Genomic DNA, 24,843 nt, shown 5'->3' with positions numbered 1-24,843 from the left:
GAGTTTGGAGTAAAATTGTATATTTAAAATAAAAGACGTCCATTATTATCTTGTTTATACTTTAGATTGTATTTGAAACAATATTGGTGGATACAGGTGAAATTTAGTGGCTAATTTACATAGACTCACTCCTCTTTCTTTCTTTCTGTTTTACTTCTGTAGGACCATCCATTTTATCACATTCGCACCAAGGCGTAATAGATTTATCACACATAAGAGAAATGTTTAAAACAGTCAATGCTGTATCAGCAATCGTCATTTTAATAGTACCTGTTAATTTATAGGAGACGTTATTGAGTCCAGTCTGACGATCTCTTTTTCTTGTGACTTCACGCTGATTAAAGCATTTAGTCATATCCCTTTTTCGATGACTTCTATCATGTATATGTCTAATGAAACATACGAAAATTACACGTATCTATTATATAACTGTGTAGAGGTAATATTGAAGACTGGTAGTAGCATATTATAATAATATTGGTCGTTATAATATTGTAAAAGAGATTTTGGATAAATATATATTTTATGATTACTGATTCAACCTTACTTGAAAGTATTTTGTGTTCCAGTGGATACATTTTGTGGCCTAGTTACTTTTAGGCCTGCTTCTTTAAGCCGAACATAAAATTCATCATCTTCTAATCCCCATCCCCAATACTTGTTTGACATTCCATTAACCAAAGTAAAATGGCCTCTGAAATAATAGTATATATTATTAGTTTCAAACTTTTAAAACGAATTTTCATATTAATATAAATATTTTAATACCTGTTTACAAGTAATATTCCACCAACAAACGTGGGATAATGATATCTTGGATGTAGTTCTGGTGATGATACATGAAATGGACCTTTTTCAGGATAATTGTATAACAGTTCATTATTCATTGGCAGCAAATCTACATCATGCATTGCTATATAATCGAAGTCTTTCTTAACTTCTAAAAATCCAACATTTATAAGAGATGCTCTATTAAATCTATATCTGTCAATCTGAAAATGTTGGAAGAGAATGCTCCTTGATCAATGTTTCTAAATGCAATATACACAATATTGTATTGAACAATGACACAATTAAACATACCTGATGCAATATAAATATGTGGTAATCTAAATCTTGTTTAGCAAGGAACTTTTGCATATGTGGTGCAAATATTAATAACTCTTCAAACCGATCTCTAAATGGCACAAGAATAGCTAGACGATGTTTCGATTTCCTTGACTTATTATTCATTATTCTATGACTTCCATAATGGTTGGATGTTCCATTGGCATCACATTTGCATTCATCTAAAAAAATGTCTTGATCTTTGATTTTTAGTAATGAATAGTGTTTAAGGAACTTTCTTAACCTCCAAAGATAAATTTGTATTTATTATAATCTGTAATCAATATACACAAACGTGACTTACCAATGCTGATCGGAGTGATGCCTATCAAACAAGAAATACCAAAAGTAATGAAAATACAAATAAAAATATATTTAAGTCTTAAACTCTTCCAAAATACTTTCATTCCTGATGAATGTCATTAAAAATACCCAAATAGTAGAATACACTAAAAAATTACCGGAACAATAGTATATTTTTATTTTGCATACGAATTATTGTCATGTTACTGCCATAATAAGTACAGATTTTTATAAAACTTGAGATTTTATTTTGACAACTGAACAGATCTGCCATTGCTGCATCTTCTTTTCTGGTCACAGGGAGGGGGGTGAGACTCCAAATGGGCTATAGTAAAACCGTTGAGTGTGAAACATAGATTAGTGATATAACCTACCGATAAGGTGGCGCTGCTGCTCGTGCTAACAGTCAAAAGCACGGGAGTACCGTGTCTGCAGTAAGTGGTCTGTGGTCACAGGGGGAATTTATCGAAGTTACATGAAAGCAAACATGAAAACACACGACTGTCATAGCGTTGTGCATCTCCCTACTTATCTCTGCACACGAACTACATGGTAGTATTTTTAGAAAATGGTGGTAATTTCGAGTCATGGCCGGTGGGCAGAGCAGTAGTCGCTTAACACGTAGAGTCCCTCTAGTCAGAGTCCGGCAAACGGTGGGCCTTCTTAGTGATTGGCTCCGCCATATTGTGGGCTCTTTCCAGAATAGAATGGTGTGTGTGAATACGTATATGGGAGAGATTCGCATTATGTAGTGTGGGTAGTGTTAAGCCCTGTACGGCGGGTTGACTGTACTTGGCACCAGACTCGATCGAGTCTCGCGCAATGTCATGGTGGCGCCAAACAAGCCCTAAACATGGCGTCCCTTCCGGATGTTGTCCGGACTCTGACTAGAGGGACTCGAGGACTCGAGCGACTCGACCTATTAACACGAGGAATTGTGCGGCAAATTCAAAATATTTAATAGTAATTTATTGTCAACAGTCGAAATCAAAATTGAAGCATCGGTTGAAATTAGTATCCAATTTATTCTGTAAAAAATTGTACGTCCGTATTTAAAAAAAGTACGTTATTACGTAAAGGTTATAAAAAAGTCTTGAAATTGAGTTGCGAAGTAAATGATGAACAAAGAGCGATACTTGAACGATGAAAAAAGATTTCATTTTTTCAGATAAAGTGAATGCATAACAATAACATAAAGCGAAAAGTGAATATAATAAAATTAATTTCATTTATTAGTATAAATGTATAATATTAATTTCTTCGATAAGGAATAAAATAACAAATTCAGAAATTACGTTATATGCATATATACATACATGACTTCAGAGTTATAATGACTGTTCTGATGCCTTATAAGAAATATACATGACGACAATTTTCGGGTTCAGCGAAGTTCATCTTTAAGAGCAAATAATTTTCTTGATCTATTCTATTTACAAAAAATTTTTGTTCCAATTACAATTATTAGATCGTACAGTAGACTCTCTCTCTATGAGGCAGTTATATATCTCACTGTCATTTTTATGTATGTATAATTCTATACATCACATAGGAATGAGAGACACAATAGCAGCAGTATCGAGAGAGTGTACTGAAATGTGTATCGTCACATGACTGCTCCTAATTTACTATTATTATAGATATAAACAGTTTAACACGTTCCTGCCAACGTGTATAACCGGTGGCTTACCGCTAGTTCAAAATAGTATAGTATATAAAAGAATGCGCCGGCATGAACGTATTAATAAAAAATTATGTATACATATGTATATGTGCAATGAAATAATTTCGTTGCACAGTTACAGGATAAAAAGTTGTTGGTATAAATATTATATCAATATGACACTAACCTCTTTGCATCAAATGGAAATCCAAAAAAAAGCTACAATTCCTATTTTATGCCGAATTTTTTTGAATATCTTTTTCCATTTCAGCACTGTGCACTGACATTCTTTCGAAATCTACTTAATTCCAATATGCATGCTCGTGTCTTACTCTACTGCGTGCAAATAAACAGGGACGCAACGATATTCACAGATTTGCAGTGAATTTCGGAACATACCCTACATTGCCAATTATTTTAGGCAAAATTAAAATTCTATACTGCAAAATAGAATAAAAGAACGGTATCGTAATGAAGTTAACTTTTTACAATTTGTAGCTTGCACAGGAAAGCGCCTGTTTCCAACGCCAATATCAGAATTATTATACTAAATTGATTGTACATCTGTTACAGACTGTAAAAATTATACATGGAGTATTAAATTACATAGCGTTTGCTGAGAAAGATGATGAACTTCAAAGTTCCCACTTAATTTCAATGAAGACGATGACGAACGAAGGAGTCGAAAGAAATCAAAGTGACAATGTCGAAGAAATTTATACATGGCTCGACGAAGTTGTGTCCTCCGGGGCCAAAAAAAATATTTCGCGCGATTTTTCTGATGGAGGTATAGAACTGTGATTACATATCAATAATAATTAACATTATATAGTCGAGTCGTGACATCGGTGTCACATTTAAGGTACTCTATTACATTCTAACCCCCGAGATTTAAAGCCTAAAAAGGAAATGATTTCATGGCTCCACTATAGACTGTTTCTCATGAATGCCATCACTAACTTGCCATTTTAGTTTTAATGGCAGAAGTCCTCAAGGTATATTATCCTCATTACGTCGACAGTCACAATTACACCCCAGCAAATAGCATACGTACAAAAAAAGAGAACTGGAATACTTTAAACAGAAAAGTCTTTTCAAAAATTGAGATGAAGCTTAGTAACACTGTAATCAACCAATTAGTAAATTCTCAACAAGGAACTATTGACAAAGTTTTAACGGATTTAAAATCCAAAATTGAAGCGGACCTCATAACTAGATCTTCATCATCCCAAAAGTTTGACGGTATGAGCAGTGAAAATTCGTGCATACGACGGATGCTTAAATTGATAAATTTAATATCTATTGAATTGAATGCTTGAATAATTTATATTTAATAATTTCACGAATACAATTTTGATATGGTCATCTGGCATTTTATTGTGAAAAAAATTAAAATTAATATTAAACAAAGTTAATTGTTAAAGTTACAAATTTTTTATCTCAATTCAATTATCCAATAAGTTAATTACAGATCTTTCATAATATTCGCTACGTAAATTATTCTTTATTAGAAACCGACAAAGAGCAAAAAACGGATGAAAATGAAATGCTATTGAAAATCAAACCATCAAGTCCGATGCAGGTGGCTACCAAAGCGTCCAATATTTATTTCAAAATTAGTCAGTATTTGAAGAATGTATTTACAATCCTTGGAGGATGGATAATCACCGGCCTCTTTTTCTGGACGTGGATTTTTCGTCGTTCGAACAAAGAATGGTTACCTTCAGTTAACGTTCCCAGCACGATATCTGGTAATTAAACGGTGAAATTCGATTCCATTTATTTCACAAAAATTCGTTACTAATATCTGACTTAAACGATTTAAGGATTTGCGGATACAGAGGAATTAGTCTCTCATTTTATCTACGAGCAATTAAAACAAGAACTGCACCAGAAAGTTAATACGATTTCTACTTTGAATCAGAGAATTGCGCATTTAAGAAAAGTGCTAAGGATTAAAAATGTACGCATTGCACATTTAACACTGCAAATCAGTAATCCGACTGATAACAACGGAAATGGTAGAAGCGTTCATTCCAAACGCTCGAGTCAGTTAAAAATATCAAAAATATAATACCATTAATTTTTTTCAATATTATTTACAAATCCCTTTAAGATTCTCATGAATAATTATTGTAAAAATATAATATAGACTGATCACATTTTGCAAGAGAGTAAATGAGGTTTATTAATTTTATTATTTTTATAATAAAAGATTCTTGAGCTTTTTGAGCTCAATGACTTTCAAAATAGTATCGTCAAAAGGCAGTTTATCATGAGTAAATTTATCAAGGGTACCAACAGTCTCTGCTCGACGTACTCAACACCCTGGAAGTAAAATTGGTGACCGTGACTTTTCATGACTTGAATTCTAAAGAAACATTCAATGAAGTTAAACTTCACGCTAACAGTGAACTGTTCAATGCAATTTGTAGTACCGAATTTGTTAGATCCCTCAAAGGAACTAGTAAGTATGCAAAGTGAAAGTAAGAAAAGAAAGGATAAGAATTAAACTATGTAAATATGACTTAAATTTAAAAATATTCTTTAAAATTAATTTATAAGCTGCCAAGTTTAATCTAGTAAACCCAAAGTGAGTATTACGTATTGATCATGTCAAAATGTCAATCAGTGAAATATATAACTATTACATTCCTGAGTATAACGTCATAGTATTGCCGATATATGTATAACAGTTATTTCGTGTTCGCTAGGAATTGTCTCCATTCTGGCACAATTAATTAGTTAACTGGTAAGCCCTTGAATTGTTTTTCCTGACAAAATTGTAATAACGATCACATTTCAAAAGAGCGGTTTAACTATGTTTACACTTGTTTATAATTTGCTGATTTCCAATCTAATCTTTCAAAAAGTTCATTGACCTTGTATATATCTATATCTGTGATGCTTCCTCGGATAAATCGTGTAGAGTTTACGGCGCTCATACATGCGACGATAATGATCGCTATAAAATGATCGAAGTATAATTAATTGTATAAAACGAATATGATTGGTAATTAGAAAATATTCAAAAAATTCTCAGGTAAAAATATATATTCTCTCATATCTTAAAAAAGAAACAAGTCAAATAGTAAACGAATACAATTTTTTCTATTTTATTTCTTCTTGATCGCTAATTGTGAGGCGAATCCTTAATAGAAAGACCGTGAAACGGCGCGCGAAATAGTTGAAATCTGCTATGACGCTGTGAAATGACGACCGTCTGAAAGAACTTGAATTTTCATATTTTGAGTTCATGAAAATTAATTATATTCGTAACGATGTGTAATATCGTACAAATATATACAATCTTACAAATTATTTACTGTATTAATGTATATATCATTATTATAGAATTAATTATAGATATCAATCATTGAATTGTTCTATTAAATGGTTATATATACATGTATAATATCTCATAGTAATCAAATCATGCAACGACCATAATATCCAATCATTAAAATGGACCCTCCACTTGCTGCATTATCTTACAGGGTCATTAAATGCATTAGGAAGTGTGCCATATCCGGCAGACGTTCTCAAATGGAGAGAAAATTCATTAAAACTCTTAAGTGCATTATCCTGTGCACAACCACCTGTCGTATCGTTCTGTTCTATTTCCTTTGAGAAGGAATGAATAGACATAGAACCTTGTTAAGACTGACTTGTATAGGTACCACATAAAACTAATGTAATGTCAAATAGTTTAATTAAAGTATTGAGAACGCTTTTACATTAAAAAAAAACAGCAAATTATTAATCATTGATTTGTTAATGCTCATATCCACAAAATTATATTCTTTCTCTTCGTGTAGAAAGTCAGCCCACTGTCAAGGTCATTCTAGATTCCAGGAAGTATCAAATGGAAAGTGGGGATACCTGTTACTCGGTCAGGCACTGCTATGTCCAGTCGTGTAAAGATTCTACAAGGAAGAAGTGTTATTCGCAAGAGGAATATATTATTCATCTATGGTAAATTGACTGAAAATCTTCAATAAACTCAACGTGAGTACTTTTCTGTACATTAATGAAATTTTAAACGTATGATAATTCATCTTAGCCACAAATTATCATGCTTGGACTTACTTGACATGTAGGAAAGTAAAAAAAATGGTGCGAGTATTCTTGAAGTCTAGGGTCAACAAATTTCAGTGGGACTATATGCTAGTATTGTAATATAGAAAGCATACTCCCAGTGTTAAATTGGCTTTTAACCCCAACGTAAGGATTGCGCACAAGCATGTAACTTACATAAAGAATTTTGTATTATTTATCCAATATATGAATACACCCTGCTTTAGGAATCCGATTTAATCAATAGAAACCGATAAATATGCGATTCAATCACAATCGGATTCAATCAGGGCAAAATATTTGGAATGAATGGGTTATCTTGTTCAATGCGATTTTATTGGTGATTACACGTTAAATAATAATTTTTTTATTCGAATCAATGGGAATCTCATTTATTCTCAGTAGTAAATATGTATAAGATTCAATACAAAATGTCTGATATTTCCGATTAACTATTTTTAATCAGTTTTAATAGATTTTCTTAAGCAGGGCGTAGCAAATTTATAATACCAACAATACAAAGGTTTTTTAATCTATATATGGCCCATGCATAAATGATGCAATAGTTAAGATTTAAGGCGACTTATTTAAAAATTATACTATATCCATGGTTTTAAACAATTTTTAGGAATTTTCATAGAATCTCTATAGAAGTCTATCCTATTAAAACGAATAAAAACATTGTCAACGAATTTTGATAAAAAATTGATAAGCAGTCTTATTAATATTGATACACATTAAATTAAACTTATTATAGACTGCACACGTGATGCAACGTAATAATACTTTCTCCCGTCTGGTCTTTCTTTTGATCAATTTTATGACCAGTGGCTGCGTAGCATAAACATGGTTTAACGGGTGGCATAAAACAAAAAAAATAATACCTACTTTCGACGCAATTCTTACAGAGTACAGACGTGAAGCAAAGCAATGATACTTTTTTGCGTCTTCTCTTTCTGTGACATCCAGATGACGGTTGCACACAATAGGTATGATAGTAGTTGGAGGAGCGGTGAACTTCACCCTAGCAAAATATGTGTTTACAAATGCCTACTATTTCCACTCTACTGTAGGATATTTACAAGCAATGTGCAACGTCGGGAGGATGGTTACAATGGTCTGTTTAGGGTCTAACTTTTGAAAGATTATCCAGGATCGGCCCGAGATAACTATTTAAATCCACAATTGGAAATTATTATATTAAGAAAACTGATAAAACTGAACTTCTACGTACGATGTGGTGCACTTGACCACGAATTAGGAATTTACGTAATTGTTGAGTGTGGATAGGCGTTTTAGGAATTGAAGGAGGATTGATAATAGAAAATTATACGACAAAGTTGAGTACGCTGAGGGTGCGTAATCGCTATTCGATTTATACGTGACATTAGTGAATATAATATCTCAAGGAAGGGTGTCCTAGTCACGGGCGTCTTAGCTGTGGCTGTCACAGAACTGTGAATGACAGCTGTTTTGTATATGTACTGTAGGCCGCGGGTTAGAAGACTGCGTAAGTTAATATTTAGTCTATAGTTTGTTAGAAGCATATAGATAGAGATTTTCGGCGAATTATAAAGGCTGATTGTTGTTGCTCATGATATAATACATTGCATTGAACAAAATAACGATAAAAAGCTTGATGTGTGATCGAAGGGTCTCATCCGGACGTAAAATATCTCTTGATCAAGTTTGGGACGATTGGCTACGTAGCATAAGAATGTATATAATTTCTATAATAGCAGCATAAAACAGCATCACCGTAATGCTAAAAGAATATTCACATACATGCGTAGGGAATCTTAAGTAAGTAGCATATTTAAATCATATTCCTACTACGATTTCCATTTCGTAATTTATGCAAATATTAAAAAAAAAAACGTTATAACTGAATATATCACTATTTTTTTGAGACGCGGGCAATAGTGCAAGGTGCTCTAACCTTTAACATCTTTCATTGTATTTGCTACTTGAATGGACGTTATTTTTGTCCTTTTCTGGGTACCAGAGATATCAATATTATTACAGATCATGATTTTGGACATTCTCAATTGCCCCACTTTGTGCTGGTTGGCCATCATTGCAGTGCTTGGCGGTGCTCTCCTCTTTCTCATCGTATTACGTCTCTTCGTTTATTACACGCTAGGAGTTTGCAAGAGCAAAAATAAGATGGATGGCAAGACAGTAATCATTACGGGATGCACTTCTGGCATTGGAAAAGAGACAGCCAAGGACCTTGCTAAGAGAGGAGCCAAGGTTATTATGGGATGTCGGAACGTAGACAGCGCAAATAAACTCAAAGGTATATTCTTGAATGAAATTTTCTCGTTGAATGACTGTATAGATGAATACCGTTACTTGAGTGTACTCATAATCAGTAGTATTCAGTTTACTGTGATAATACACACATTTATGATAAATGGAAATCTATGTAACTAATTATTTAATTATTCACCCGGTCGTTTCGAATAATTCATTGATTGTATATCCCATTAATATAATTGCCGGTATTACTTGTTTATCTATAGTGTCATTGTTTGAAAATGTAAATTACAGAATCTTCATTATTTCAAACAATACAGCACGTGCCAGCATCAAAGTCTACATCTTCGACCCTGTGTAATGGTAACGCAACATTCTTGCAGATGAATTAATCAAGGAGACTGGGAACAGCAATCTGCTGGTACGAAAGTTGGATCTCTCATCCTTGCAATCGGTCAGAGAATTTGCTCAACAAATAAACAGAGAGGAATCACGTTTGGACGTATTAATACATAATGCTGGAACCGCCGAGACGTTCAGGAAAAAAGTCACTAATGACGGCCTCGAGATGACGATGGCAACTAACCATTATGGACCGTTTTTGCTGACACATCTTCTGATTGGTAATTTCAACGACGCAATCATGAAATGGCGTCGATCGAAACTTGGTCATATGTGAATAAGTAATTGGTCGCTCTATGAATAGTTCCGAATATTGACTGATTATGATATTATTTTTTATAGATTTACTTAAACGATCGGCTCCCAGTCGTATAGTAATTGTGGCGTCGGAATTGTACCGTCTTGCCACATTGAATCTGAATAATGTGAATCCCACGACGACGTTTCCTGCCTATTTGTACTATGTGTCTAAGTACGCGAATATAGTCTTCACCTTGGAACTCGCGCGTCGTTTGGAAGGTTCAGGAGTTACGGCCAATTGTCTTCATCCGGGAATGATAGACAGTGGAATATGGAGAAACGTACCAGCGCCATTGTCCTGGGGCTTGAATCTCATCATCAAAGGCTTCTTCAAAACTCCTGAGCAGGGAGCACAAACAAGTATCCATTTAGCAGTCGCTAATGAAGTTGCTGCCGTTAATGGCAAATATTTCTTGGATTGTCATGTGAGAAAAAAAGATTCCTAATACTTTTCTTCTTGAACATTAACTCGACTTGCTATTATTATTTAATCTATTTCCAGGAATATGGTCTTTCCGAAGGTGTAAAGGATCCATCGAAAGGCAAGAAATTTTGGGAATTGAGTGAAGGTTTGGTGAAGCTACAAGTTTCAGATCCAAAGATATAAGGACAGGATCTTTATTTTTTATATAAGTTGCAAAAAATATCTTTACCTTTAGATCTGTTCTAAAGTAGCAATGCTGAAGTAGCAATGTAGAACCTTGGTTTACATTAATGAATAAAAAATGTTGTTTTTTGTGTACACTAGGTATAATATATTTACCATCTTTATGCAGCAGATAATCTCTATGTCAAGCAAGCAGTTAAAAAACAATTGTTTGATGCGAAATACGTCGTTTCATGTATGAGTTTATTGCTTAACGCCTGTATCATCAAAATTATGAGGTTTAAGCGGAAATAAGTTATCCCAGAAGCTCATTCTGTTTCGGTAGAGGCCGCAATCTGTGACGAGATTATCTCCGATATCCAGATACTCTTTAGTCTTATCGGTATATATCGGCCACTTGACGTTCTTAAAGTCTTCGTTGTTAGTCGGTATGGGTTGTCCAGTTTTCGCAAAATTGGTCCACATTGTGGTTAATCGTTTAACAGTGACGACTTCAGGATCCGTTGCGTTGAAATAGGGGAAAAAGCTTATGTAGAAGAGATACAATAGATCATCATGATGGACCACACCTGTTTTAAGAAAAAAGAAAACGGAATAAGCATTTGATAAAAAAGTATACGGTATTAATAGACAGTCACTCTTCCAAGTTTATCAATAATATTAGGTACCGTAAGGTTTTTTAGTGTCACTCCATACACTGTGACTGAATCGTCCTTGATAAGAAAATCTATAATAATAAACTGGTTTCGCCGAAGCAGCACTGATCAATTTGACAAAACGATGAGCAGAAAATCCAATGACAGCGTCAGCATAGAGCTAAAATAATAAACCAAAGGAAAGTATAATGTAAAGTGTATATTCCTTTCATATTTAAAAAATAAGTATCTAATACATACTTGAGCAAGTCCATCAACATTGTCTAGACTAACTGGTTGATTATTCAAATAGAACTTTTTCAGTTCCTGACTTATCCTTCTGGATCGAGGTGTACCACGTTCATAAAGAAAACTAATGGGTGCAATAGTATCCCAATTCTGATTAAGATCATCAAATGTAGAAGTATTTCCTTTGCGTGCTTCTTCAATTATTGCTACATAAAGAAAGGAATTCATGAACTTAGATTATTATTCAATTCTAAACTGCTTATATCTTATATCAACAAGAAATTAAAACTCACAAGTAACTACACCACCAAACTCATCCTTTGTAACACCGATAATCAATGGCACTTCGTTTATCTTTCCCTGTCGAATTAAATCAACAGGTTGAGCTGGAAGAAATCTTTCTACTCCATTTACTTCAGGTTCTACGACCGGAGACCAAACTAAAATAGGATCGCGATGCCATTCCTAGAAAATAATTAAAAATTATTCCAATCGTACCAAGTCAAATAACGAAAACCAACAATGTAGAACGAAAAACTTACAAAGAATTTTTCATAACTATCAACAAACTCTTCAATCGTCTTAGTGTTCAAACAGATCAACATATTTCCAGTGGTGTCAGTTGGACAACCAAGAAGTTCCGCCTGTTTTTTGGCCAAATGTTTCTGCTGCGTTGGAAGTGGTTCCTGTACAGTGGCTGCACCGCTCATTGCAATTGCTCTGTGAAATAGGCCCTTAGACATTGGTGAAATCATATGCAGCGTAACACTCCAAGAGCCAGCGCTGTAACCGGTTATAGTCACGGAATCAGGATCGCCTCCAAAACTGGCAATATTTTTCTTAATCCAACGCAAAGCCTCGACTTGATCTTTAAGACCAAGATTGCCAGGAGCCAGGGAATCACCGGTGCTTAGAAAACCTGAAGCAATAACACAACGCAACAAACGTGATGAACATATGTAGTGTGTGTGTGCTTTTATAGTCTGCGAAATTGTATTCGCAAAGCGTATTTTTAGAATTTGTGTCGCTGTGCTATAAACGTTTTTTTCCTCAACCATCCCAAAGTATAGTCAATATATACGTATATGTACGTACCCAAGGACGCAAGACGGTAATTCGTTGTAACCAATACAATATCTTGATCCAACCAATATTGTGGTCCAAAGATATAACCTTGTCCGGAGCCCCCGTAAAATCCTCCTGGATGAAAAAATACGACAACTGGTCTCTTCACAGGTTTTCCCTTTGTTCCAACTTTCGGCGGCAACTGTAATTTTTTTTATAAAAATTTATATTGCACTTTTGGTATTCCATTGTAATCCATTATTGCATGTATATTTATTATTTCGTACATATTTCATTACATATTGCAAAATTTGTATCGCAAAAATGTATAGTGAAAAATTGTTTTACAAATTCGTCTAATGCAACGTTAATATCCCGTTCTCGATTCTTTCAAACTGTAAAAACCTCTAACCATTTAAATTTTCTCACTAGAATATTATTCGCTCTGAAGGACATTCATATAACAATACCGTATTATGTATTATTGTTATATCATTATTGTGACTACGGTACAGCCTGACTTCAGAGTTTCCTTACAGTCTTTGTCTTAAACTCTTATTTGTTCTTGTCGAAATCATGTAAGACCTTATCAGAATTTGCTAAAAAACAAGTAAGAATTTAAACAGTACCTATAAGGAAACTTGATTGTTTACCAACAGATAATTGAATGCACTATTTTTTATATATAATGAAACAAGTCGAAACATTACCTTTGTCGTGTAAATGTTTAATCGAAGACAATCCTCATTGACCAATTGTGTGTATTTTTGAGGACACGAGGGTCCTTCGACGGAAGCATTGAAGACATCAGACCAAGGCTTAGCTGCTATGGCTTGCTATAATGATTAAAATATTAGAAATTCTAATAACGTGATCTTGGTCAATAAATGAATCTATTTTTAAAGTGCAAAACATGAGAAGGTTCTGGAATAATGGCTGTGTAAGGAAGGTCGATCCAATTGCCAATAATTTTATGCGACGTGTATATTCGCGTAATTTTGTCCATTGACTTCAGCATGATTCATCATCAGAAGCTGCTAGCTGTATTATGACTCTCGTTACAACGGAAAGACTCGTTAGACTCTTGGCAAATAACGCGTCCTAATTACGGAAAATTATTCACAAATTCTCTTTTACAGACAGTATCTTTATGGTCGAGAATTATAGCATAATTACATAATGCAGGTAACTACAGTGTTTTGTTTTGCAGAAAAATAATAAAAAATTTAAATGCAATTTACACAGAAATATTATAACTGACCTGGAATCGTTGTTGTCCTACGGGAGGTTCGGCATACCTAACACCACGAAATGCATAAATTTTTTTACCAAGTCTACTCGTCATATGGGAACCACGAATTTTCCCAATAGGAGCTGTCACTTCTGGATCTTCATCTCCTTTGACGTTTCCCGCCATCGCAACAATGGCGACACCTAGGAAAGTCAAAAAGAATTCACGACGCATTTTGAATAAGCAACAGTTTCTATTTCGCGTCCGCACAAAATTGAAAGTTATTTATCAGACTGCACGACCACTGCAACGTCTGGATAAACACTGAAGCTCGTATGAGTCAAGTGAAACCATATATACCTCTCCCCATGAGGAAGATGCGTGGGAAATACAATTACCTTCCAAGAAAAATGTTGGTACAGTTTGCCACAAGCATTGTAGAGGTTATGTATTTGTGGAATTATATTTATATAAGCAGCAAACATAAACCCATGCATTTTTTCATTCTCGTTATCAAATGAACAGGAAATATTAAGCGACTATAAGATACAGTTACGCATAAGAAGTGCTGGAGATAAAACTGGTAATGTAAATACTGTTTGGCCAAATCACAATAGCCAAACTCTAATTATCCGAAATATGTATGTATATGCACAGTCATATATAAAAGTAACAGTATATACATTTGTGAGGTAATTTACAAACGATAACATGATAGAAAATTCGAAATACTTAAGCCACGTCACGATTACCTATTATTTCACAAGACGTATTTAATCTCTAATCGTTTGTTCTTTCTTCTTTATTCACGACGCTTTGGACAATGAAATGCCATTTGAATTAAAGCCTGAAAGGCGCCATAATAGAGACATATATTATTTAAACTAGCACATTTACACTGTTTACTATACAAGTTAAATAGTAATATTAAATGTAAAAATCACAAGACTTCAATCTACTACGCCTTATATACCGGTTACTCTTTTATATATGTATATATATTTTTAATGTATACATTATTACATTGCTTTTACCAAACACGCCTTTTCGAATGGCTTCAAAGCTCATGAGCAGATTCTTCTCTTAGATTTATATTATCTCGCATGTGATATATGTATATAATCATAATATTGAAGTCATTGCACATACCAAGGTCATATCTTGTTGCGTATGGATAACATTGCACGTCACTCTTTTAATCAGAATTACATGATTCTTTTCATGCTCAGAAAGAATAATTATATATAATCATATAAAATTATATACTCGGACCAAAAATTTCTCTCTATCTGAACGCATTTATGCATAAAACTGATCCTTGGGAATATTATTTATATAGAATTTACATTTTCACATTCAATTCTCATGAGATTTTTCTATATGATGAGATAGAGACAAATTTTGGATTTTATTTTATAATAATTTTTTCCTGAGTGGTTTGAAACTGTCATTGGCTCTTGGACTTCTTACTTATTTATAACATATACTTTATATACGTATCATGTGAATTGTTGCCAATAGACGCGGTTGTAAAATAGCATTAGTAACATTTTATTGTTTCAGAAATGATTAATACGTAACGATCTTTTGAAATAATATTTTACCACGAATTATTAGTCACTCTGAAATACTACAGATAACAATGGCGGCACTATAGCGCAGTTATAAGCATGCTTACAAGACGCATACGTTAATCTGTAGGTATACATAAACACAACATTACGAATAATGAGAGGAAATAATTCTCACTGAGATTACAACTCTGATTAAGAATGATACTTGGGAGATCATTCGATGAGAAAAAAATTAAGACTGCGTAGTAGGTCTTGAATTCTAAAAATAAATAAGATAGCATAACAAGGAAAAACCGAATAGCAGCCAAGAGTTATCGCCGATATTTCAAATTTCATTATCATTCGATAACTAGTTGCTCTTGCTCTATACGTGGATCTTGAAATGCAATAAGCGGATATCAAGACAGCATATTTGCATAGCAGCCATAATGAAGAAGTAATTACAAAGGTCCCTGAGTTGTTTAAAATCATATTTTTAGAAATATTTCCCGGGTAAGAGCCCCGGGACCTAAGTTGAAAGTCTTGTGAAGAGGATAATGGCCAGTCTTGACCCTGGTGACAGTATGTGCCGTCTCAAGAAGGAAATATACATATAGATGACTTCGTCAAGTTGGTAGACAGTGGGTATGCACGTGTATGTAAGAAACTGATCAGGCTATGTTTTTGCCCTGGGTGGAGCAACTCTTTCCTGGGAATCCCAGAAGCAACGTCAGTGGTTCTATCGTCCAAGGAGGCTGAATAAATCATTGTCACAGAAGCAATAAAGGAGGCAATGCACCTTTGAGGGCTACGCTTACAGCTGACCTCGACATAATGACAAGAGTTAAATACTTAATCGCATCGACAATCAAGAAGCAGAGTATCCGGCTAAGGATCCGATGCTTCATCCACATGCCAAACATATCGATATTTTCACCAAGTGTCATTTGAGTGTTGAGTGATAAAAATTAATTTTAACCATGTGGACTATCAGTTTCCGCTCTCGCTTTCCCTCCTGAGGCCTCATGCAACACTCAACTCTGCACACCTTTTTGTTTATGCATAAGTGCCTATTAAACTGTGTTTTTATTTCTATGTTGAAATACGAAGAAAAATATGTGTTAAAAAAATGTTAGTTATTTTTCTTTATGAGCTAAGAGATATATATTTTATAATATTTATCATTTACGTAAGAATACCAAGTTCTGGGTGATATTCCTACAGTAATATTATTTTTATGCGTCATACATCGTAAATCTTATTTCCATTGAGTATTCTTAGTATTGATCTTTTTCCTGTTGATTAATACAGCCTTTCTTCGTATTATTCCGTCTTTTACGTTTCTGCTTCATTGTCTTCTGTTTTTGACACAGTTGTTTCAGCTTTATTGTCTTCTGTATTTGATATAGTAGTTTCAGCTTTATTGTCTTTTGTATTTGACGTATTAGTTTTAGCTTTATTGTCTTTTGTATTTGACGTATTACTTTCAGCTTTTGCATTTGTTTTTTGAGACTGCTTTGTTTTTTTCATCTGCTCAACACGCTTCCTGGCTCTGGCTTGTCTTTTGGCTCCTTCAGGATCGATACAAGGATCAATGGTAGTTGCATAAGCTATTGGATCTATTGGCTTTGTTTTCTTTGGCTTTTCCACCTTTTCTTCCTTGTCCTTGCACTTGCCCATGACATATGGTTTTAATCTAAGCACGCGTTTACCATATGGCTAAACAGATAGGAAAAAATCATGGTTTTTTATTTATGTCAGTTACCGATTATAAATATATTTTCAAGTTTAATAAGTATTTACCGGTTTTGGATATATGGGACGACCATATGGGTCTTTCTCACGAGGTGGTTCTCTCGTTACGGTATCTCGTGGTCTAGTTGGTTGCGCCATTTCTATTACGCGACCGGAAGCCTGAGCTGACAGAGCCCCTTTTTTAACTGCAAATGGATTCTTCCTGCAGGAATCAGTCTTGTGGATATGCGGTTTAGCCAATTCGGCCATTCGCGGTGAGACTAACGAGGGCAAAACAAATCAATTAGTAACTTTATGTTGAATATACTTATATACATATTAACTATGCTATGCGTGTATTATAATATAAAAGTACCTTTTCCTTTTAGAGCAGCCTTCGACACTCTAAATGCCTCCATTTTGCAAGGTGATGGTTCCGTTCTCCAGGCATTTCTTTCAGCTTTCTTTTTCTTTGCTTCTTCCTCTTTTCCTTTTCCTTTTTGAACGTTCTTCCTTCTTCTCTTCTTTGGTTGGTGTTCTATCACTTTTGGCTTTGTATCCTCGGCCGGTGTATTCTCAACTTTCTTCGATTCGGTGTCCAAGTTCTCTTGCTTCTCAACCTGATCTTGATTTTCTATAACTTTATTTTCTTCGTCTACCTGTTTCTCCGTATCCTGTTCTTCTTTAAGCTCTTCCTTTTTCTCCTCTTCGATATTCTCTACCTTCTGATCACCAACTTTCTCTTCTTTTTCAGGACTCTCGTCGCTCTTTTTCGACGCTTTCTTTTGCTTCGCCTTTGATTTCTCTGGTTTCAACTTTTTCTTCTTCTCCTCCAATGCTCTTTTACCACGCGATTCACTTTCTTCGACCAGCAACTTTTTCCATGTCTTCGCATCCTCGTCACTTCTCTCTTTCAAAAATCGGTACGAAGGCAAAGACAGCAATAGCATCCATGACGTAAACTGTGAAATATAAGAATTTATTATGCATATTGGCGACTGATTGGAATAAAGAAACTAACCTTGTAATTCAAAGCACTTCTACGAATTCCTGTTGGTGTCATCAGAATATCAAGTTCCTCATCGGTGAGTTGATCTGGACATTCGATTGCTTTTTTCCCTATCGCCATTCTCCTCTCCCTGGCTGTAGTTTTATGCTTCAGTGCATTTTTCGATATTTCCAAAGATTTGCACTCCTCCGGGATGAACTTATGTGGCTGACTTATTTCCAGTATCCTTTGACTCGGCTTGTAACGCAAAGCTGCCTGCGATATTTGTAATGGAAATTCTCGACCGTAGTCTACCACCCGTGCGACAAATAGCGACATTTTTATTATTCTTTTCGAAGGTTTCGCTTTCAATGCAGCCTTCGAGACTTCAAGGGCCAATCGACAATTAATACTCGAATCCGGTTTCTTATGCGGTTTCGATAAGACCTGAAGCCTTTTCTTAAAATAGCTTAAGGGTTTCGCTGATCTTTCCTGTACGATGAAAGTCATAAGAATTAGTTATATATATTCATTTGAGTTATAAATATTTTTTAAAGTTCAGGAATAAATAATACGATTGGTTCTGGCTCAGGTTGTTTTCTGGGTTGAGCATTGACTTTTGCCCAGGCATCGAATCTTGCCCAGTCGGCTGGCGTCTTCAGAAATCCTTTCAGATTTAATCTGTGCTTCTTACGCCTGTGATATATTGAAATATTATATGAGTGTACTTTTAATAATAGTTTATATATTTGTGTAGAAACAGTTTAGGGTAAGACATACTTTCCCTTATTTTTTCCTTTATTCATTTTGTCCTTGCCACCTTTAGGTGGCGGAGATTTAGGTGGCGGAGCTTTAGGTGGCATTTTTATATGAACTGAATACTCAAAACTCAAAAGAAAATTATTTTAGGACTTTTTTAAAATTGGATTTCGAATAAATCTTGAAACTTGGTTACACATAGTTACACTGTTATTTCATAATTTCCCCCATGATTTAAAGTATTTATTTTAATTTTTGTATTTGCGAGCCAAAACATATGGATTCATGTTAATTTGGAAATTTAATTTGGCCAAAAAGTGGTACGAATATAAAAATGACACTTAAATCAACCGAATACATTCATGATCCCATGATGGATAAGAGTTTTGTTTTCCCAATGCATAGTAGATCAATTTCATGTAAGGGAAGTCTGGGCGAAGCGAATGCCCTGAACAAAGCGAATAGCCTTTTTTTTCGTTCATGTATGTAGCGCTATAAGTTTCTAGCATGTAGAGGGAGTAACCGGTCACCGACTCCATGACAGTGGGAAAAAATATGTGATTGCTCTCATGAGTTTTTTGGCAAAAAATAAATTTCGTGTTTTCTTGCGATTTTCGTTAAGGTACGTATCTTGATCATTAGTAATAATTGTTGCATAATCACTGTGGATGTTTTTTAATAAGAATTCTCTATTTTTAAAAGTCTATTGGCAGTTAAAAATATTTCACATGTGCTCATACCTATTCCAATCTTTCCATGTTTGGACCAAGTGCAACTTTGGGCAAAACGGATGGGAGTAAAGAGGATAGTGATAGCAGTTCTTTTTGGCTTAGGATGATTTTCCAATACAAAAGTAAAATAGGTCAATTGAAATGGACAGAGACTAACCTAAAACGCGCCATGAATGGAGTTAATGAAAAAAATAGTCTATTACAACAGCAGCAAAAAAAAATACAACATACCTTATAGAACTTCACAACGGCATGTCAAGTCAGAATACTGTAAAAGAAATTGGAAAGAATTACTATTGTTTTTACGAATGATAGAAAAGATCATTTACGTAAGACTATCAAGTTCTGATATCACCTTTATCGCTAGAGCAAGAAGCTTTAATAGGCCATCCGAAGACTGGATCCAGTGCAACCAGTACAACATTTGGATGAAAACATGAAAACTGTACTTCATAGATAGGATTTGGCAGCTACTTCTGCGATCATTGTCAAGATATATTTAGCTCAATCTGGTTTGTCCGATTGACATATCCGCTTTGCCGGGAGGGGGAGGGAAGCAACCAATGCAGCAACATTATTAAAATTATTATTTTTTAATTACCTTTTTACCAATTATAAAATAATCAACATCGAAATCTGAATTATTTGCAGCAACGTGCAGAAACGACATAACTGTCAATACAGCTAAATTACTTGCACCTTTTAAATTACGTTATATCATTTGAAACCTGCATCATTTGCAGCAACGTAATTAAAAATATTTTAAACATACAGCATCTGCCAAAGACTGAAGGAAACAATTGTTACACCCGCTACATTCACAACAAGTGCCAAAACTTTTGTCCCAATTTATCGTAAACTTTAGGCGAATGATTTAGGTGAAATTCTAAGTAGTACAGCTGTGGGCATTCTGGATACAGATTCCTGCACCGACCTTTACCGACACTCGAGAACCTTCGAAGGTGGGTCTCCGTGCCAAGTTGGCAACGTGTGCGCCCACAATTTCCGGAAGTGACGTCATCAAGACGTGGTCCCTCGATTTCACGAATATACGTTCGATTCCAAGAATTTTGCGTCACATTCTGGGAATTTTTCGCTCGATTCTAGGTATTACATAACGATCGCGAACCTTCTAGAACCTTCTAGAAGCTTCGACAGTACGTGTCCATGCTAAGTCGCGGAGGATTGCTCCCAGAGTCGACGGTCCTCTCGCGCGACGTTTTGATGGAGCCCCTTGCCTTTCATCCCGGGGAGCCTTCAACAAGCTTCGTTGAACCCCCTTCCTCCCCCTCGATCCGTGTAGATTAAAGACGGCAGCCTTCAATCGTTTTGACCTTGAACGTTATCTCGCAGAATTGCGCATTAAAGATGCAGCAGCAGCAGCATCGATTCCAAGAAATTTGTCGACTCTCTTCAGCCATTCGATTCCAGGACGCCTCCGTGCAGGTTTCAAACGGCAGCCCCCCACCCTGAAGCTTTCGATGACTACCCCGACCCGCATGCAGACTTCAGGCGGCAGTCGGACACTGTTTTGATCTTGTTATTCAGGGTATCGAATTACTCGCAGAAGATAAGCGACCCTTTGTGCACTTCGCAAACTTTTTGATGTAGAGTTCGAGCTCGAAGTGCGCAATTCGGGTAGGTGTCTTATCGCTCGAACCGATGCAAAAGAATTCCAGGAAAACCTTGGAAGCCTCGTGCAGGTTCGTGCAAGTCAAAATGGTTCTCGCAAGCACAATGGCGGGGTCAAAGTGATTCTAGAAAAATCGATGTATCGGTTGTTCAAATGCGCAATACCAAACGTTATCTCGCAGAATCGTGCGTGGAGAATGCAGTCCCTCATCCTCCGAGGTGTCAAATTACTCGTAGGATATACGTAAGCGCGCGACGCAACTTCGTAGGGGTAGGGCTAGGTTCATTCGAATATTCTAGAACGTAAGTCGCTCCGTTTGGAAGATGCATGGACCTTGACATTGATTCTAGAAATCTAGAAGAGATCTAGAAATTTCCCAAACCTCCCGGCCCCATTTTACCCCTTAAGAGTTTCCTATAAAAGGAGGAGCTGAACGTGCGTTCGTTAGTCTGCCGTGACAATTCGACCGATGTTAAATAAGAGGAAACAACGTGAGCTCAAAGTTCGAATACAGTTACTATTAAGGTATATCGCGGAAGTGAAACATTTGATCTGAAACTATTGGTGTATCACACATGATTGATTATTTCTTTCTAAATCGTCTACGATGGAAACATAGTTTATGTCTAATAATTCTTGAACAGTAAACTCCGATTTTATTACGATCGATTCAGATTACTATCAAGATCCAACGCACATGTTTCCTAAAATATGTCTTGCCCAAAAACTATAACTGCATATACTCCACAAATTTACTGAAATTGCACGGTAAAAACTTACTATAATTTCGATGCAATGACCGTTCGTAACAAACATAATAATCGAAATGAAACTAAAACTTTTACTAAAATTAAATTAGGTTTTTACTCTAAACTATAACCTGATATAAGGAAAGGTGCACATAAAATTGTAATAGAAAATTTAGAGAATGATTTATCGTGATATAGGGGAAAAAATGGTTATTATTTAGTGTAAATACCGTAATGTTACTTACAATGTATTATAACTGTACCCTAACTATTCACTAAAAGCTTCCAGATAATTTGCACAAAAGAACCGTAAGTGACTTTTCTGTGGAAATTTACTCTGATTTAACGACGATTCCATTAAAATAAAACTATCAGTGAAAATTGACTATAACATTACCAAAGTTTTAGTAAACCCAAATCCACTTCAAACCCAAACTCACTAGCGCAGTGAAACAGTACCCAATCAAAACACAATTTAAATCTATAGATATTCATAAATTCAAAATTTCATAGTATATATTATTTTCTTCATTGGTACCAGTCTATCTATTATATAAATATTAATGTAATCTAAAATCGTGTTTCTGACGGGTTTCGCATAGAAAAACTTCTTTTTGGTTTTGCAAGATTTTTTAAATGCTTTGAACAACGTCTATCGTTAGTTGCCGCAATCCTTGCATATGTTTCCAGACCTTTTTTCTTTCCAGGGTCCTGCATCTCTTTTATAGTATTAACAAAACTTACAGAACCTCTATTATTTAAGACACCTAAGAAAATTCTTGTTTAGAATCTCGTATGATTAATTGTTGAATACAAATTATTACTTGTCTTATTGATGCGCGTCCCTTTCGATGGCGACTTTTCTTTTGTTTCATTAATTTCCATTGAACCAGTTGTACTTGTGCAATATTTTGGCCGTGCTAACTTATTTAGAGAATCTGTTATTTTGTAAGATAGTGCACCACGTTTTACCTACGAATTATGAAAATTATGAAAAATAATAGTTAGTTTGATGCTGTGCGTTACTACTACTTGATTCACAAATGATCAATGACGTAAATTTAAATACCTTAAAAGCATCAAAGTTGCTAGTCGTATCAATTCTGGATTTAGGAATTGCTAACTCCTCATATCTTGATGTCTTCGAGCTTGTTGTACTAGAGTTCATGACTTTGTCAATAAAAATTTGGATAATAGAATTTCATTTATCGATAACGTACGTTTAGAACTTTAAATTTAGACAAGAAATTGTTGAGATTCTTTATAAATTTTGAGGCCGGACAAAAAGTGTTTGTATGAAGATAGTAATAGATTATCTATGAAAAAACGACAATCTTATTTTATAATAATCTGTTTCAAACGCAGCCAGCAATGCATCATGTTCTAACCTTAATTTTTTAAACGTAAAGACACCTCTGTCCACTTCTCATTGCAATAGTTTCATATTATCCATTCGAAAAAAATTTATTATAAAATTACAAGAACAACGTAACAAATATAAATTGAAAGTAGTTAATTTATATAGAACCATTATTTAATTATTTAATAAAATGAGTCATCAAAGTAAACTTTCTCTTATGAGTAATCCAACTCCAACATTGAAGTAAGAATAAGACAGATGTAATTTTTTAATTTGTACTTCACGAATTGTAAATAAAATTACTTATTTTGCCCACTCAGTCATGATACGCATTATGGTGTAATGTCGGATACTTACTTGAAGAAATATAGACAGAACGCAATCTCCTGGAATACGCCCAGAAAAACACGAGCCGTCGATTCTTTGGGAAGAATAATAGAAACGTGTAATAGATCAGTTTCCAAGCACAGGAAGAATTCATTAAGAATTAACACAGTAAATTAATCAAATCGTTCTCGTTATTGTTAGCGTGAAAAACGCACAAAAAAGTATACGTATATATGTATTATACATTTCTTAGTCGCACAAATGTGGAAAAACCAAATCGCGTATCTTACAACGGTGTAAGCGGATCCAAGAATTATCACGACCTAGATTATGCATTGAAAAAAATGTTACGGAGGAATCAAAATCATTTAAAGTACGATACTCTTAATTGACAGCACCCAATGAGAACATATAATTGATTTTAATGACTACCTTATTTTAGGTACAAAAAAGTGCTCTTAGATGTGAAGCTTCATCGAGAATAAAAAATTTAGCAAAGCCAAAAGAAACAAAGAATCGACAGAAGGAACCACGTACCTGCAAAACTACTGATATTTCGATAAATTTATCAACACGTATTGCTAAATTGGCTGAACCCAAAATTCGAGAATCCATTGCAGTCAATCAGTTAGGAAGAGTGAACGAGAAGGCGTTGTTTGCTACAGGTTTATTTTGGGCATTATTATTTTTAAAAAATCAGAAAGCCTAAAAGTACTAATTAGAAATACTACTAGAATATTAAGAAACAAATTTTCATAACTACTTTTGTGCTTCTCATTAACATTTTTTAAAACTTGATTTCTTGAAACTTAATCTTTGCAGCAACCAAAAGAGTAAATGAATTGGCGGTGCCAAGAATCTTTCGAACAGAAAATGGAATTGACAAAGATAAACGGAGTCCATTCCAAGTGAGCCGACAAGCTTTAAATGCTATTTGTTCAGCTAGAATGGAAGAATTAGCCAGACCAAAGGTAGCTGGAATCTATTTCAATCGATGCAATAGTGAGGTTGAAAATTTACGATTGTTATTAATTTGAAAAACTTCACTATAAAATACGTCAAATCAAGTTTGATGAAAGTAACTTCCAGTAAAATAGATATAACAATATTT

At 34.7% G+C, this 24,843-nt stretch overlaps 7 protein-coding genes across 18 annotated transcripts; 3 read left to right on the top strand and 4 right to left on the bottom strand.

The window, feature by feature from the left end:
- Positions 1–45: 45 nt before the first annotated feature.
- LOC107268680 (beta-1,4-galactosyltransferase 7) lies at positions 46–1,922 on the bottom strand. Of its 4 annotated transcripts, XM_015741704.2 has the most exons (6): positions 1,569–1,720; positions 1,412–1,432; positions 1,084–1,289; positions 769–992; positions 548–694; positions 46–389 (listed from the first exon to the last, which is right to left on the bottom strand). In XM_015741704.2, exons 3-6 carry the CDS (start codon positions 1,231–1,233, stop codon positions 116–118), a joined length of 795 nt encoding a protein of 264 aa, XP_015597190.1. In that variant the 5' UTR covers positions 1,234–1,289; positions 1,412–1,432; positions 1,569–1,720; the 3' UTR covers positions 46–115. The 4 variants fall into 4 exon arrangements, with proteins under 4 accessions (XP_015597190.1, XP_024941746.1, XP_024941745.1 ...); XM_025085978.1 differs by lacking the exons at positions 1,412–1,432; positions 1,569–1,720 and adding an exon at positions 1,785–1,922; XM_025085977.1 differs by having other exon boundaries at positions 1,084–1,307; positions 1,412–1,726.
- On the top strand, positions 1,826–6,676 carry LOC107268679 (sperm flagellar protein 1). Of its 5 annotated transcripts, none has more exons than XM_015741700.2 (6): positions 1,826–1,962; positions 3,345–3,536; positions 3,647–3,860; positions 4,046–4,315; positions 4,585–4,824; positions 4,900–6,676. In XM_015741700.2, exons 3-6 carry the CDS (start codon positions 3,731–3,733, stop codon positions 5,145–5,147), a joined length of 888 nt encoding a protein of 295 aa, XP_015597186.1. In that variant the 5' UTR covers positions 1,826–1,962; positions 3,345–3,536; positions 3,647–3,730; the 3' UTR covers positions 5,148–6,676. The 5 variants fall into 5 exon arrangements, with proteins under 5 accessions (XP_015597186.1, XP_015597185.1, XP_024941741.1 ...); XM_025085973.1 differs by having other exon boundaries at positions 1,844–1,981; XM_015741699.2 differs by lacking the exon at positions 3,345–3,536 and having other exon boundaries at positions 1,828–1,962.
- A 278-nt stretch (positions 6,677–6,954) lies between these two features.
- Positions 6,955–10,853, top strand: LOC107268678 (retinol dehydrogenase 14). 4 transcript variants are annotated; one of them, XM_015741698.2, is made up of 5 exons: positions 6,955–7,081; positions 9,176–9,449; positions 9,793–10,032; positions 10,154–10,536; positions 10,614–10,853. In XM_015741698.2, exons 2-5 carry the CDS (start codon positions 9,179–9,181, stop codon positions 10,716–10,718), a joined length of 999 nt encoding a protein of 332 aa, XP_015597184.1. In that variant the 5' UTR covers positions 6,955–7,081; positions 9,176–9,178; the 3' UTR covers positions 10,719–10,853. The 4 variants fall into 4 exon arrangements, with proteins under 4 accessions (XP_015597184.1, XP_024941742.1, XP_024941744.1 ...); XM_025085974.1 differs by having other exon boundaries at positions 6,965–7,081; positions 9,156–9,449; XM_025085976.1 differs by having other exon boundaries at positions 6,990–7,081; positions 9,294–9,449.
- Positions 10,716–14,236, bottom strand: LOC107268677 (esterase E4). The gene is made up of 8 exons (XM_015741697.2): positions 13,929–14,236; positions 13,378–13,503; positions 12,698–12,869; positions 12,145–12,521; positions 11,896–12,067; positions 11,615–11,808; positions 11,387–11,534; positions 10,716–11,287 (listed from the first exon to the last, which is right to left on the bottom strand). Exons 1-8 carry the CDS (start codon positions 14,130–14,132, stop codon positions 10,962–10,964), a joined length of 1,719 nt encoding a protein of 572 aa, XP_015597183.1. The 5' UTR covers positions 14,133–14,236; the 3' UTR covers positions 10,716–10,961.
- An 811-nt stretch (positions 14,237–15,047) lies between these two features.
- On the bottom strand, positions 15,048–19,312 carry LOC107268642 (uncharacterized protein DDB_G0286299). Of its 2 annotated transcripts, XM_025085970.1 has the most exons (7): positions 18,954–19,312; positions 18,749–18,869; positions 18,207–18,665; positions 17,562–18,147; positions 17,255–17,466; positions 16,924–17,170; positions 15,048–16,851 (listed from the first exon to the last, which is right to left on the bottom strand). In XM_025085970.1, exons 1-7 carry the CDS (start codon positions 19,034–19,036, stop codon positions 16,787–16,789), a joined length of 1,773 nt encoding a protein of 590 aa, XP_024941738.1. In that variant the 5' UTR covers positions 19,037–19,312; the 3' UTR covers positions 15,048–16,786. The 2 variants fall into 2 exon arrangements, with proteins under 2 accessions (XP_024941738.1, XP_015597116.1); XM_015741630.2 differs by having other exon boundaries at positions 15,048–17,170.
- Positions 19,313–22,360: 3,048 nt separating this feature from the next.
- Positions 22,361–23,348, bottom strand: LOC107268714. The gene is made up of 3 exons (XM_025085948.1): positions 23,115–23,348; positions 22,870–23,017; positions 22,361–22,812 (listed from the first exon to the last, which is right to left on the bottom strand). Exons 1-3 carry the CDS (start codon positions 23,211–23,213, stop codon positions 22,616–22,618), a joined length of 444 nt encoding a protein of 147 aa, XP_024941716.1. The 5' UTR covers positions 23,214–23,348; the 3' UTR covers positions 22,361–22,615.
- A 113-nt stretch (positions 23,349–23,461) lies between these two features.
- On the top strand, positions 23,462–24,806 carry LOC112494497. The gene is made up of 5 exons (XM_025085947.1): positions 23,462–23,648; positions 23,726–23,900; positions 23,986–24,105; positions 24,175–24,397; positions 24,555–24,806. The coding sequence occupies exons 1-5, from the start codon at positions 23,596–23,598 to the stop codon at positions 24,767–24,769; spliced, it is 786 nt and encodes a 261-aa protein (XP_024941715.1). The 5' UTR covers positions 23,462–23,595; the 3' UTR covers positions 24,770–24,806.
- Positions 24,807–24,843: the final 37 nt, after the last annotated feature.

Source organism: Cephus cinctus, unplaced genomic scaffold (assembly GCF_000341935.2).
Source record: "Cephus cinctus unplaced genomic scaffold, Ccin1 Ccin1_scaffold0577, whole genome shotgun sequence".
In the NCBI taxonomy this organism is placed as follows: Eukaryota; Metazoa; Arthropoda; class Insecta; order Hymenoptera; family Cephidae; genus Cephus; species Cephus cinctus.
Note: the sequence above shows the minus strand (reverse complement) of the source record. Positions and strands in the feature narration are given on the sequence as shown.